This window comes from Haemaphysalis longicornis, unplaced genomic scaffold (assembly GCF_048455015.1).
Source record: "Haemaphysalis longicornis isolate Haplotype H1 unplaced genomic scaffold, Haemaphysalis longicornis Haplotype H1 scaffold_64, whole genome shotgun sequence".
Taxonomy (NCBI): domain Eukaryota; kingdom Metazoa; phylum Arthropoda; class Arachnida; order Ixodida; family Ixodidae; genus Haemaphysalis; species Haemaphysalis longicornis.
The window spans coordinates 1,482,455-1,497,491 of record NW_027526415.1 but is presented as its reverse complement, the minus strand read 5'-3'; the positions used below and the strand labels follow the sequence as shown (position 1 = coordinate 1,497,491).

General features: G+C 44.2%; 1 protein-coding gene across 1 annotated transcript in view; it reads left to right on the top strand.

Annotated features, from left to right (window-relative positions):
• Nucleotides 1–2,531: 2,531 nt before the first annotated feature.
• The window catches only part of LOC144144183 (uncharacterized), a 48,418-nt gene continuing 35,912 nt past the window's right edge, over nt 2,532–15,037 (top strand). The window contains exons 1-7 of the mRNA XM_077675548.1: nt 2,532–2,646; nt 2,719–2,815; nt 3,025–3,166; nt 5,762–5,867; nt 6,921–7,103; nt 7,971–8,124; nt 10,856–10,985. Coding sequence (XP_077531674.1) covers nt 2,631–2,646; nt 2,719–2,815; nt 3,025–3,166; nt 5,762–5,867; nt 6,921–7,103; nt 7,971–8,124; nt 10,856–10,985 — 828 coding nt within the window. The 5' untranslated portion in view covers nt 2,532–2,630. The remainder of the gene's footprint in view (nt 2,647–2,718; nt 2,816–3,024; nt 3,167–5,761; nt 5,868–6,920; nt 7,104–7,970; nt 8,125–10,855; nt 10,986–15,037) is intronic.

Sequence of the window (15,037 nt, the reverse complement as noted above, 5' to 3'; positions counted from 1 at the left end):
CGCACCCAGAAATTTTTTTTCGAAGGGGGGGGGGGGGGGCGGGGGGGGGCGGGGGGGGGGGGTTAGGAATTTTGGGAAGGGGGTAGTTTTGCTGAAAGCAACAGTAAGTATTGTTAACGTGCTGCCTGGAAAAGATTTTGGGAGGGGTTCGAACCCCCAAACCCCCCCTATGGGTACGGCCCTGGCTGCGTTACGTCCGACCTGGTGCAGCACTGGTGCAGCTGAAGCCGCACCCTTCCACCTGCTTCCGCGTTGGTCGAGCAGTCTGGAGCGTGTTGCTCGCATGGGTACTCCGGCAGCGGTGTGGGTTCGAGTTCCGGCGGTTGCATGGGCATTTCAAAGTATTAAATGGTTTTATATACGAATGCGCGTGCACTTTTTTTCATATGTGACACACAAAAGGAAAGGACGGGAATTATTGCCGCGGGCGCAGTGCCAGTTTGTAGCGTTCGTATCGTGCCCAGAAAGAAGTTGGGTCTTTTAACAAATACAAATAATAATATACTGGGGATAGCAAAAAGCTACTCTTTTATTTCTATGCCGGAAATAAATTCTGAAAATTTAATTTCCAAATCTATCTGACTAACGAAACCTGTGTATTTTCGAAAGCGGTAACTATTATGAACCTAGCTGGTAGTTTTCACTATCCATTTTAATAGGGTGCAAACGGTCACTTTAAATGCAAATTTCTGTATAATGATGGCCATTGAAGTCTAAAGCTGAAATTTTCTCTTTGAGTAAATGGTTCGCAAACATTGTTCATCCAGGTGCTTGTTCTGTATATTCCCGTCACTCTAGTGTACCATTTTACGTAATAAGGCAATCCTTCAGAGACTTGAGCAACGCAGGGCCATATCTAGCTTAAAATTTCTTTACCAGGTTTACTACAGACACTTTAAATTGTCGCGGGAATACTACTTCCAAGAGCCTTTCAAACTTTCAGCGAGAACACATTTCAGTAATATTTTTTAGGCAACCAGTCAGTCACATTTACATTCATAAGTTCTCTTTGTTTCCTCATGCAATTTCTTATTGGAATAAATTATCCGAGCAAAGAGTGAAATCGGTATCGTTAGAAGTATTTTTCCAACGTATTGGAAGTATGTTCTGGTAGAAGTCATGTGTTTAAAAATCGGAATACATCACGATTCCATACACCTATTCGCACCCCTTTGCGTCTGTTGCTTAGTCTTCCACTTATGTGTGTTGTGCGTTTTAAAACTACGCCATGGAAGCAATGCTGGTGTATTCTTAAGTTGCGTGTAGTATTTCAACCGATGTATTTCAATGTGTTCACTTCTCCAAGGGCCCGAAAAGGCCGTGCAGTATCTGGAAATTACTAAAAAAAAGTGCTGCCCATTAGTCACCTATATGAAATTTATTAGTAGCTAAGTCTCTGAATTCCCGCCCTTTTTTCTTTTTTGCTTTTCTTAGATTTCTCCTTTAGATCCCTTAGACCTACTAAAGATCTCTTGAACACGAATACAAAGCGATGCTCTAAACAATGAACGTATGAACGGTTGTTCAATAAATTTCAGCCGCACGCACGGGGACGTACCAACTACAGAAAAACCCAATGCACGTCCCTTTTCAACGTCTTAGGTGTCTCTCGTACTAGATTTCCGCAGCTGCAAATTCTGTCGGCCTCAGACATCAGCAGACTTTTATCGCCCGGAAATATCGGCTGCGGGCTCAATTCCCCATAAATTGCTGCATAGAAGTTTTTACAGTAATGCATGACCCGTTTCTTGGATGCACATTTTGGGGAGCACTTTCAAAAACGGTAAAGCGCAGTTCTCAGAAATTCAAACGGGTTAAAATGGTACGCATTTAAATGGGAAGGGCGTTTTGGAAGTGGGTTGAAACAGGAAGCGCCCGAGCGGGAAGTTTGTTTCGGGAACGGGCGCACACGGGTTGGGTCAAACGGGAAGAGCGTTTCGGGAATGGGTTCAAACGAAGCTAAACATCATAATCGAAATGCAGAGCAGTGGTAAGCGAAGTGGCGCCTTCAGTCGTCCTGAATATAATCGATTTATGTCGATTTATATCTACATGAAGGTATGGTAACTGGAATTAAAACCTAGGGGATGATGTAAAACAAAAAAAAAAGGAAAACCTTTAGTCAATGCCAGAAGCTCCACACGGGTTCCGCAATCGCCACTCATTTGGACAGCGTTACACCGAAGGAGCTTGGAGCATCAGAAATAAAAAGCTTAACTTAAAACTTCAAATTTACCCGTCATAGTATTTAGTGTTTTCTTTTCTTTAGGCACAATCAATTTTTGTTCGGAAAAAGGTTCAGAGTGATCTCTTCACGCCGACAAATTTTGCTGGCAAACAAGTACATTCGTCTTCCTCTTAACTCATAGCGTAGCTTCGGCATGCTGGGGTTCAGACTAAAAGGGGTAACATGTCGCCCAGCGTTTGCACAAAATGTTCGTTATAAAACTTATCAAAAATCAACGCTCACTCAAACCCTATAAAAACCGAAACTGAAACTGTTACGCCAACGCAGTGCGCGCTGTGTGCTTAAAGTGGCCATCAGTTGAACTACGCATCAAAACAAACGAAAACCCGCGCAAGCAGAAGATACCGCGTGCCGTGTTGTGTGGTCCGTAACTGTGTCGTACATGAACCGAATTCAAGGTAATTAATTGCTTACCTATTTATTACTGCTGACAATGGGACTTGCCTACTTATTTAGTGTATTTTGCGCAGCCTTTTTGAAGAACTTCCTGCTTGAAAATCACAAGCACGACCTCGAAGCTATTCTGGCATCTGACGATGACAGGCGGCATTACTGCGTACGAGTCAAGTAAGGTGTTAACTACAACTTCCCCCTTTTGTGACTACGACGGAGATCCCGTCGTGCTGCTTTAGGTCTTTCCAGCCGTGCTCTTCAAGCAAGCACTCGAGTGCGCCTCCAGAGGTTGCATGAACGCCGCAGCGTTGGTTATGTCGTTAGAGTGTTAACTCCCCTGGCTAAGTCCGCATTGACGCTGTATGCTTATTACTTTCTTTTAGCGGAACAACCCTTTTTGATGCCAGTGTGGAATTCGGGGAGTCCCTCCTCTATGACCCCGTGAAAACCCTCGATTCTATGAACGTCTCTGCTGCGTTGGCCTTAAAACAAGCGCTGGAGGAATGTCCTGTTCCAGATAAATACGTAAGATTTCTGTCTCCTCGCTCTTCTGTTTTTGTGCCTAGTGTTCTACTGCCCTGATTTCTCATAGCGTACTAGGAATCCTGAGCCGATTGCGCCGTACTGCGCAGTACTTCGCCGCGTACCGATAATCCAAGTTGAACAGTACAATCGGCAAAAGGCTTGTCTATAACACTCGAGCGGCGTGCTCCGGACTGCGCGGGAGACACCTAGTGATAACGCCTGGTTTGAGATTGGTAGTATGTGAGCATGCGCGGCCGGTATCAGCGCGATGGCTGTGTCCCTCCACACTGTGCCTGTCGCCTTGGCTTCCATACCTTCTTTGACCGTAATAAGCGCTGCATGCTTGCGCTGCCGGGCCGGAAAACTAAAGGGGAGATTACTCGCGCTAGCGCACGCTGCTGCATTATCTTTGGCGCACAGCTGTTGATTACGTCATCGTTCTGCCAATACACTGCATAAATACCGTGTGCACCACTACACGATTTCTGCGCTTGGCTTTGCACGTCACTGCTGGCGGGCTGACGCCACAATACTTAATGCACTGTGCAAGCGATCACGGACCGATACCTAGTCACTCCAGAACACCGGTAGCGATGCGTTTTCACCGATTGTTGTTCACTTTCTCGCATACAGAAAAAACAACTCCTGTCTAAATTCCGTAGGGAGCTGCGAAAATTATGCGGCGTTGCACGTGAACGCAGCCAACGCTGTACTAACGATCGCTAATCTCCACTTTTGTTTCCTGGTCCGGAAGCGTAGACAGCGCTTCTCACGGCAAAAGAAGGAACGGAAGCCGAGGCGACGGGCACAGCGACAAGAGAAACAGCCATCGCACTGATGCGGGTCGCGCATGCTCACATTCTACCGGTCTCAAACCAGGCGTTATCACTAGATGTCTCCTGCGCAGTCCGGAGTAGGTCGCTCGAGGGTTATAGACAAGTCTTTTGCCGACTGTATTTAAAGCCTGTCTGGAATGGGACCAGCATTATTTGTCAAAGAATTGTCTGGGGTGAGATTAATTAATTCCTTGTCGGTATAACCTTAATATCCTTTGTCATCTTTCCCGCAGTTATAAACGCATTGGTTAATTTCTTGAAGCATGCACTACAATACAGCTTGTACAGCCGTGACCTGAAGTATACGGACCACGGGAGCGGTGGCCAAAAGTAATCGCTGTGCCTGCTGTCGAGACCACGCACAGCACAGGCGCAGCCTAGCAGCACAGCACACATGCCGCCATTGCTCGCTTCTTCACGATTGCCTCGCGCTCCGATAAATTGACTCCAGGGGAACCGCGTTCCCTGTTGCTGTCTGCTGTGGAAGCGGCGCGCTGGTGCAATTGGCGGCAATGCTGCGCCGCTGGCAGAGTTGATTGATGAAACATTGAATTATTACAGAATTATCCTACACAAATACTAGCACAAATGTGGATGCTGTGAGGCAATTTTCACAGTGGTTTAGGCGTACCTGGTGAGGCTGCTCGAACACATTCGCAAGCAGTACTTTTTTTTAGTTGGCGGCAGGGTTTGAAAAACGAGGGAATTTGGGAGTGTCGCAGAGGGACCCACGGAGTCCTAGTGTCTTCACGGACCCCTTTTTGCCTGCGGACCCCCATCTGAGAACGACGGCCCTGTCAAATGCTTTGCAAATAATACGTGTAAATAAACTGGGCTTTTTTTAAGTATACCGTCATTTGTGTGCTGCATGCCGTCAACCATAGGCTGTGGATCAAACCCTTCAATTTCAACTCCTGTCACAGTAGCCTGTAAGAACTGTCAATACCGTTTTCAAGGGCAAATAAATCAAATGTACAAATGTAGTTTGCATGCGTTTCGATAGTTGCTGGGAATTCAAAGCACAGTTTAATGGTATCTCGTATCACAATGGAGTTTTTAAACACTAAATGTATGTGTAGGTTCCTCGAACTTGAAAAAATTGCGAAGCTTGGCTTTCCCCAGCAATTGCACATATGCCGCATACCGCAAACAAAGTTTCATAAAGCAATGCACTAAACACCTAAACACAGCAGTATTTGGCAAAGCCTTAGCATGTAAGGTCAGCATGAATATTTTTTCACGTTCCCTTACATTCTCAAGTTCGCTTAAACCCGCCAAAGATGTTGTTTTGTCTTATTTTCTTCGACTGCACAGTGATTTTTGTCTGCTTCATTTTCTGCTTTAATATATCAGGCGGGGGACGTGCCAGAAAAACGCTTCAAGCCTGAGATAACCACCAGCACGCCAACTCTGCCAGCGGAGCAGCGTTGCCGCCAATTGCGCCAGCGCGCCGTTTCCACAGCAGACAGCAAGAGAGCAGCGCGGTTCCCCTGGCGTCACTTTATCAGAGCGCGAGGCAGTCGCGAAGAAGCGAGTGATAGCAGCATGTGTGCTGAGTTGCTAGGCCGCGCCTACGCTGTGCGTGGCCTCGACAGCAGGCACCGCGCAACCAGACAGCGCAGTGATTAGTTCTGGCCACTGCTCCCGTGGTCCATATACTTCAGCTCACGGCTGTACATAAATGCCTTGTTAAGTGCGGCTACGTTGACTTGCCTTTTTTTATTTGTATTGTCCACTTAATGTGTGTCTTACTTTACAGTGCTTAAAAGACAACGTTCACCTTCGGCTCATCAATCTTCCTCAGTTCATTCAAACAGCCACTCTGCCAAAATGCAAGCAGGTCTCCAGATTTCAGGCCATAACAGGTAACGTCTGATATTTCTGGCTATTTGGCATCATAAAGTGTTGGCGTCATAGAGTGTCTTGTATACTAAAGGAAGGGCTCATCAAATGATCTCATTCGCCACTGTAAGGCTTCGACTAAAATTTGAATGAATAAACAAGCGCTTATTTGAAGTGAAGGAGTATAGGGACTGTATATATGACTGAGTGGATGGGTAACGGAGTGGATCCCTAGAGAAGGCAAATGCGGCAGGGGGTGGCAGAAGGTTAGATGGGCAGATGAGATCAAGAAATTTGCGGGGATAAATTGGTTGCAGTTAGCACAGGACCGGGATAATTGGGGATTGTATGGGAGGGGCCTTTGGCCTGCAGTGGGCGTAGATTGGCTGGTGATGATGATGATATATGACTTACAATGTAATAATGATAAGTATCAAGGCTACATCAAAGAAAGAACAGCTGGATTGGGACTAGAAAAGAAACAGAAGGGAAGCAGTGTACAAACTTAAGAAAATTCTAAACTCAAAGAGAATGCAGTAGAGTCATGAAAGTGAGGTTTCTTTTTTTGTTTTTGTGTAGAAAAAATTTGCAGCTTACGTAAAGCTGATCATAGTGTATCAGTAAATGAATTTATTAATATGTTTTTAAATTTAAAGTCATCTTGTATATAAACGGCCTCCTTAAAAATGGAAAGAGCATTTCTTGCAAGAAAGCATAATTTCCAGCTTCATTTCTGACTATATTTATAGGTTCTAGCTGGAATCGACAGCTTCTAACTAGAAAAATTCTTAGTCTAGCTAGAGATGATATATTCCAGCTTGCGGGATATTTTTTCCTTCCAGCCAAAAAAAAAATCTCAATCTAGCTAGAAATTACCTAGAACCTGAATTTCTATCTTAAAATTCTGGGTATTCCTAGCTAGAAGAAATTTCTATTTCAATAGTCAGGCTAGAAAAAAATGTTTTCACTTGCATGTGCACAGTTTTTTAAATTATGATCAGGAACTTGAAATAACGACTGTGTTTTGGTAATACCCCGCCTTTCCTTTTTCCTCTCTAAATATTTGACTTCCACAGGCACAGTTCTGCGGATGAAAGGCATGAAAGTACTGGAACGTTCGAGGGACTACCTCTGCTCATCGTGCGGCCATTCGTTTACTGTGAAGGCAGAGATCACCATGTTCTGCATGCTGACGAAGCCCAGCTCATGCCCCAACCCCATGGGCTGCCGCAGCACCAAGTTCGTCCCTTCCTCAAATGGTATTCACACATCTCGATTGGCCGCCATTTGTGTCAAAATCATTCAGTCACTTGAATCAGCATTTGCCATCTGCAACCTGCTGCAGTGGCTCAGTGGCTAAGGCGTTGTGCTGCTGCACACGAGGATGCGGGTTCGATTCTTGGCCACGGCGGCCTCTTTTCTGATGGAGGTGAAAAGCAAGAACTTCGTGTGTTCGAAATTTTGGCGCACGTTAAAGGTCCCCAGGCGGTCAAACTTAATCTGGAGCCCTCCACCACGGTGCACCTCATCACCTGCGTTGCGTCGGCGCGTTAAACCCTACAATCAATCATTTGCCGTTTGCAACGTTTCTTTCAATAGCATGACTAGATGCGATTGCATTGGTTCAGGCCAATTTTATAGCCAAGGCTAGTAGGCCTGTTTCAATTTTTGCAAATGTTCAATTTTAGTGTAAGGCTTGTTTTTCATATTGGCAAAGAAATGCTGATAGTTGCTCGCACTTTCCAACTTTTGAGCATTTTTTATAAACTTAACAACAGCTGAATTTGAGGTGCCTGCAGATCAGGCATAGAAGGATGCATTCTTTAAAGAGATGGTGGCCATTTTAATGACCAGTATACAAGGAGTGAGTGCCTCTTCGACATTTTTTGCATTAATTATAGATTGCTCGAGCGTCACGGTTTCTGCGACATCGCACTTAAAAAGTGAATAGGAGAGTGTGCTAGCAGGCTACGAGGAGAGGCCAAATTTAAGAGCAAACGAGTGGTAAGGAGAGCATCAGTGTTCAAATTGTTCATTGTAGTGCTGCCCCAACCTGTCTCTAAGTGAGTGCCATTCCGGGGTGGAAGATAGCTCCCGTGTCATCTTTTCTTGCTGGTCACTTGCAGAGACGGACCTGTCCAGGTGCAGTGACTACCAGGAGGTGCTGGTGCAGGAGAAGGCCAACAATCTTGTCCTCCGCAACGTCCCCGGGAGCATCTGGGTCGTCCTTGAAGACGACCTTGTAGACTGCTGCAAGCCAGGACAGGACGTTGTTGTGAGGTAGGCATGCATGCTCCTCATTCCCAAGTCTTCCTTTAGCACAGTCCTGTTTGCTACCATTCTGTTGAATGAATACAATGTACCAGGCATTCTGTGTGCTTATAACGGGGTTGGGGCTATCTTTACTGCTCATGATGACATGAAACGTTTGTAACGTTTGTTTGTTACTTCAAGGTTTTGCAGATTTTAAGAACTCTGCATTACTACGTATATCAAATAGGGAAGAAACACTCTGGCTTGCTTGTCAAGGCCTCGTAGTGAAGCCGAGAGGTATATAGCCAGTCATAATGGCACAGTGCTACATTGATGCTGAAGAGGAGCTAACTCCATGTTGGTCTCCTTACTACAGTCTTCATGCAGCAGAGCGACAAGCAGTGTTCGACGATGGGAGGTTGTTCAGCCGAATCCTTCTCGTAGCACTGATCGTTATACTTCTTTCTGAACTTATAAACACACTTGTTACTGCTGCTCAACACATCACAATTTGCCCCTGTGTGGCCAGCCTTTCTTTCACATCCTTTGTTGTTCTTCTCATCACATGCCTCGTCATTTTTTTGTTCTTGTTGTTGAGGTCCTCGTCTCTGCATCTTTGTCACTCAGGTAGTCACTCCTTGTACTTTGGGCAGGACTGTTTACTAATCTGTTCCTTGCACTCTTCTCATCACACTTCACAGAGCCGTGCTCATTGTTGCAAGTGCATGTTTTGTTCAAAAGGCTTTGCCAACGACAAATCGTGCCATTTTTTTTTTTATGCCATTCACTATTTATGCACGCGTTGCGGTCCTAGTTTCATTGGTTTTATCAAGCTCTATTAACTTTTTTTTCATTGCTGTGTTTGACCGGTGAAAATCTGCAAACCATATTCTGTACAATATGACAGGTGAATGCTATGAACAATGACAGACGTATATGCAACACGACAGTGCGCGGTCAATGATGCAGGCAACACTAATTAACGAACAGGCCCCACCTCGTTAGGGAGCAGGTGATGTAAGCAGGACATATGCACACTGCTTCGCAGATTACATGTCAGCACTTCGGGGACATATAAACGTGGCAAACAATGGCGGGGTTGTGAGTTAAGCACAGGAAAATGGTGGCGAACATTGCAGCGTAGTTGTGAAAACACAATATTTGGCTCATGCCCTCGAGAGCACACAGCTCTGAGAGCGGTTATTTGTCTTACTCGAAGTGTCTTAAATGATCTTGATAACGATAGGACAGAAGGCCTTCAATGCAAAGCTCGGGGGTCATCTAAAGTGATCTCAAAAATGGGGTTTGTGTTGTTAGTGTACGAGGCAATTAAATGGCTTGTATGAACAACAGCTAATAAAAATTACCGTATTTATTCGATTATAAGGCAGTCACGATTATAAGGCGACGGTGCAGATTGGAGAGTCAGAAAAATTGCCATGGATATATATATACATATGTGTACTGAGCTTCGAATATAAAGCGGGGTACGATTTTGAGGCTATGGAGTTTGAGAAAAAAAACCTCGCCTTACATTCGAATAAATACGGTATTATAGTTGCTAGTACGCAGTTCGTGTTGCCTACTTCTGTTCTGTCTTCATCCTGTTTGTGCTTTTCCCATGTTGCAAAGCGACCGTTCGGCGCAAGATAATCGGGGCAGTTTTGTAGTCTCTCATACCAAACAATAAAACCTGGTAGGGCATTCGAAAGGCAGGACTGCATAACCAGAATTGTCATTCTTGTCATTCTTCTGTTGCGTTCTTATGCATGAAAAATGACGCCATTATTGATTAGTTCATTTCATTAGCGACAAACTCTCCTGTGTCTTTCTCGCAGTGACGTAGCCGCTAACTCCCTTGCACCACAGTGCTGAGCATTTCTAGTACCAATGATTCATGCAGTTTGCAGTGCTGTTTCGGATGCACGTAGTCAAAGAGGCCATAAGAAAAAGATGTAATGTAATAAATAGAATGTTAAAAGTGCAGCGCACTTTAGGGCTGCGCCTTGTTGTCATAGTTCGCTTGCTGCACCCAAGTAGAGCCACACGGCGTTCCGTCGTAGCGGCTGTCGTCGTGGCGCAACCCAGATGCTCCGAAAGCCAAGCGGTTTATATAGTCGTAAGTGTTCGAAACTCGTGAACTGCTGGCGCTTGTCATACATCTCCCTGTTGTTTAGCGCAAAGAAAACTGCAGGTACATTTGAGGCAAAATATACGTCACTAACCGGGAGCGCATGCGTTCATTTAGTTGGGAACGCTCGTTGGGTTGGTTTTTACAATAGTAAGGGAAAAAAAAGTGGCCGTGCAACGCCGGCATGTGCGGGAGGAACAGCAAGCACAAAAAGAACAGAACTCCCGCTGGCGCTGTTTCACGCAGGGGGCGCGCGAGCACTGCGAAGGCGGGAAATTTGTTTCACATTGGGTGGTAGCAGTGAGCGGATAACGGAGCTACAGCCTATTATGGCGAATCACTGCTCTGCACTTCTGAGAGCTTTCACATTGAGTGGAATGGCTGTAATTTTTTTACCTATGATGTACTTTTTTTGTAGCGATACTTCGTGCAAAGATTGAAAAGTACAAATCAGCCGTTTCATTTGCTATGGGTTGCTTACAGTTTGTAGAGGTGTTCGGTTCTTTCATTTATCGGCTGAACTGACGCTGCGTGTTTCTGTGAGAAAATTTCTTGTTGGGGCACTGCGTTTATTACAAGCTTGTGAGCTTTAAATTGCTAGGGATTCAGCTTTGCATCTTTGTGCAGTGGCATCCTGTCTGCGCGCCAGCACAAGTTTGTCCGTGGTCAGCGCCCTGACGTGAACTTCGTCTTCATCGCACATAATGTGGAAGTGGCTGAAGAGCAGTGTGCGTCTCTTGACATCACTGCTGAGGTGGTAAGTCGTGCACACCGAGAGCTGCAGATTGGTTAGCCAACATGGGTAACCAACCTTGTTTGCGTTTGTATTCGCCTTTTTTTTTTTTTTCAGTGTGCAGAGTTCTTACAACAGACTTTCAAATTGTGGCTTTAAATTCGGAGTTGCGCAGTGAGACTATGTGAATTGCTTTATTTAACAACAGCATTCAGTTTCTTGGCAGCAGAAATAAGGATTGATTGATTGGTTGATTGATTGATTGATTGATTGATTGGTCGATTGATTGATTGATTGATTGTATGGTTTAATGCGCCGACGTAATGCAGGCAATGAGGCGTGCTGTAGTGGAGGGCTCCGGATTAATTTTGACCACCTGGGAATCTTTAACGTGCGCCGAAATCTCACACACACGGGCGTTTTTGCTTAGCAGAAGTAAAGAACAAAGTTATAACGTTGGCTAGCTGGTCCTTGGTTGTTGGCTAGCTGGTCCTTGGTTGGCATTAAGAGTATTAACTTGAAGCTTTTGACTTGACAAAACTTCACATTTTAGGAAGGCCATTCACATTTAGGATGCCCATTTCCATGCTTTTGACATTTTCGGTGTTGCTGCTGTTGTTGTGTTGTAGTATACACAACACCGCTGCTGTTGTTTATATTTGTATTCTCAGCACTGTGACCCAATTATACGTCAACCTACTTTTTGCGGGTGTGCAAGCCCTTGCACTGTATCCAGTTTTAAGTAGCCACGCCGTTATGATTCATGCTGATGTAATTTTCACGCAAAAATTTCCTTCACCCCAACATCATCACAGGGTTAAGTTCTGGCTCATACCCATGCCAAACGTACTTTTAATTTTATTTGTATGCTTTTTTTCTTTTGCTTCTCCGCACAACCTTGGCATTGTGCAGGAAAGCCAATATAAGAGCACACGTCGTGGAACAGGTCTGTCTTACATTCACTATGACAGCAATTCTCAAACGTTCACAACATTTCTATAGTTTAAACAGCAACGGTGCAACTGAAAACTAAAGTGAAGAACGAGCATTATTTGGGAATTATAATGACATGTCGCTATCGGCAGTAGATCTCGTTACGTTCCAGCAGATGTGATGGAAATATTCATTGTAAAACGAGGCTTCTTAGTATTCTCACGCTGCTATCGCTTTTTCTTTTTTATCGTCATCGACAACAGCTTACTGAGGTCCACCGCAGGATGACGGCCTCTCCCATTGACTTCCAACAGCGCCTGTCCTGTGCTGTCCGAGTCTGTTTGTTGCCACCAAATTTTCCTATTTTGTCCCTACATAGAGTTAGTGGTGTTCCCTTGATTCTAGTCCTGTCTCTTGGTAACTGCTCTGTTACCCTGGCAGTCCACTATTTGTCATTGCATTGCATTACATATCCAACCCAAGTCCATTTCTTTCTTCTTTTTTTTTAATTTAGACTATGACTTTTTCCACCCAAGTTTGTTCCCTGATCCAAAAACACTCCCACACTTCTACCTACAACTGGAACACTATTTATGAGAATCACTCTTGTTTGGTGCTCTTCGCCCTAGCTGGCCTTGCGCAAAAAAAAAAATTCAACAGTTATCATCATCATCATCTGAACGCTATTTAACTATTTCGTTACCGCGGGAAATTGACTAATTTTGAAGGGTCTAACAAAACATTTTTTTGTGCTATACATATTGGTTAGGCACACATTGCAGTGACATAAAATGCAGATTATTCCACGCGCTTTCCAACGACACCAGTTTTAATAATGTTTTCCTAAATAATGATTCCGAAAAAAAATTATCGAATTCGAAATTTTTGTCCACGCGCCAAAGAAAATAAGAAAAAAGTAAGTTGTGTATAATAAACCACCACTAGTAGAAATAATTTAGAATATACATTTTGTAGGTAGACATTTCAGAAACCCGTCCTAGAAAAAGAATTGAGTTGCGCAGTAGAATTTGTCAGATATAAATAAAAATGTTAGCACACGTGGTGCCCATGCCATGTGGTGAAGCCCAACCTCTATTTCAAGTTTTGCTATTTTGGATAGCTCTCTAGAAGAAATCTGGTGGTTTGACATTATTAAAGGCCCAAATTAGCCTCCACGTGATGTAAAAACACCTTATCAATGATTATGACCGGCATAATATTGAAGGCAAGCAAGCGATGTGAAAAAATCCGCTTGGAGTTGAGAACCAAACTCTTTGGTGGATGCTTGTTGACGTTCTGATGATCACTTATCAGTCAGAACTTTCATTTGCGGTTTATTATCATGTTCTGACTCACTATGGTAGCCCTGCTTGCAGGAATACGGTACGATGCGCTAGAATCATGCCCAGCAAGTTTTCACCAAGCCGCCGTCAGGCTGTGAAGCGAGTTCAGCACTACGAGCCTACTACATTGCAGCGCCACCTAACAATTTCGAAAAGAAACAAATACAAGGCTGTTGGAGACTTTGTCAGAATAGACAGTACTACTAACAAGCGATACTAGACGTCCCGAAATACCCTCGTATGAAACCGAAACTGGCCGGTGAACAGCTGGCGGTGTTCAAGGCCAATTGGAAGCGTTCTCCTCGTCTGAACTGACACCCGACGACTTGGTGTTATCGTCTGACCTTCAGCGGAAGCTCTTATCGCAGAAGCAAGGCGTAGATAAACTGGAAGCGCGAGCGGCATGCTTGTTTTGAGGAGCAGTAGCGGGCAATGGAGGCGCCATGGCAAATGAGCTTGTAGTTGGGTAACTGCGTAGTAGCGCCAAATATGAATTTCGCAATGCGAAAACGAAACCGAAACTGCTGGAAACTGGTTGAAAATGTCAGGCACACTTGTTAGACATGCGGGGGACCATCAGAAATAAGCTTTGGGAGAATAAAGCTGCCCTTTGTCCGAACCAAAGATCATCAGTGAATAGCTGAGGCCATTTTCAATGAAATTTTTACCTCTCAACGCTGTCGGATTACGAAGCTGACTCCATTATTTGTTATTTGACTTGCCAGAAGCCTTCTGACAAAAAAAATATTATGGTAATGCAGCCTAACCACGACCTGCATCCTTTTTTCTCAAGTGCAGCAGCCACGCCCCCTTCCTCAAAAACACAGGCACCTCAGCTCGCAAAAAACGCCGCCAAAAATCTCAATGTCGCCGGAGCGGGAAAATTTAAACTGATTCTAAAAGGGCAGTGCCTATACTAACCACTGGCCGCATTAGGTGTACGAGAAACGACTACAACATGTCGAAATAGGCAATATAAATCATCGATCACCGGTGATCGATTTGAATAGGCGTGGTAACGAAAGAGCTAAATACATGTATTGTTGAACACGTGTCATTGAACAATGTGAGTCCACGTAAAAAGTGTTTGAGGACACTCAGTTTAACTCGTTAAGACCCCTGCAGGCCATTGCAAAATGCTACAGTTGAGGTGACTTTCATTCCTGTTACAACAATCGTTTATGTCACTTTACAATGTCGCGGTGGCCACTTCTCTGATGGTGGCGAAAGTGAAAGTGTTAGTGTGTTCAAGATTTCGGCTCATGTCAAAGATCCCCAAGTGGTCAAAATTAATCCGGAGCTCTCCACTATGGCGTGCCTCATCGCCTGTGTAGTGTCGGCGCGCAAAGGTCGTAGAAACTTTTTTTTTGCTTTCCTACCAAATTTGACAAAACTTGATGGGCTTGTTCAGTTTTTTTAGCCGATTTCAAATATCTAATTAGTTTTGATGTGAGGTAACTAGTTTCGAAGTTAATTATAAATTTTCCTTGATTGTTCTTAAAAAGAATAGGAAAGAACTATTAAAAAAAATTACCAGCAATGCATGAATAAATACCGGAATTTGTGGAGAATGAAATGTGGGAAGCAGTTTTTTTTTGTTTGTTTTGTTTTGTAATCACATACACGTTTACATCAATTCTAACTTCTAGGTTTGAACTACTCCTGCTAACCAATTAAAAATAATTCTAATTAAACAACTACTGAAACACAAAATACAAAATCTGCTTCCCTTATTGGGTGGTTTAAACATTCAGCTTCGCAGAGCAAAAGAAATGATCTTCCTAACTGCACTGCATGCTG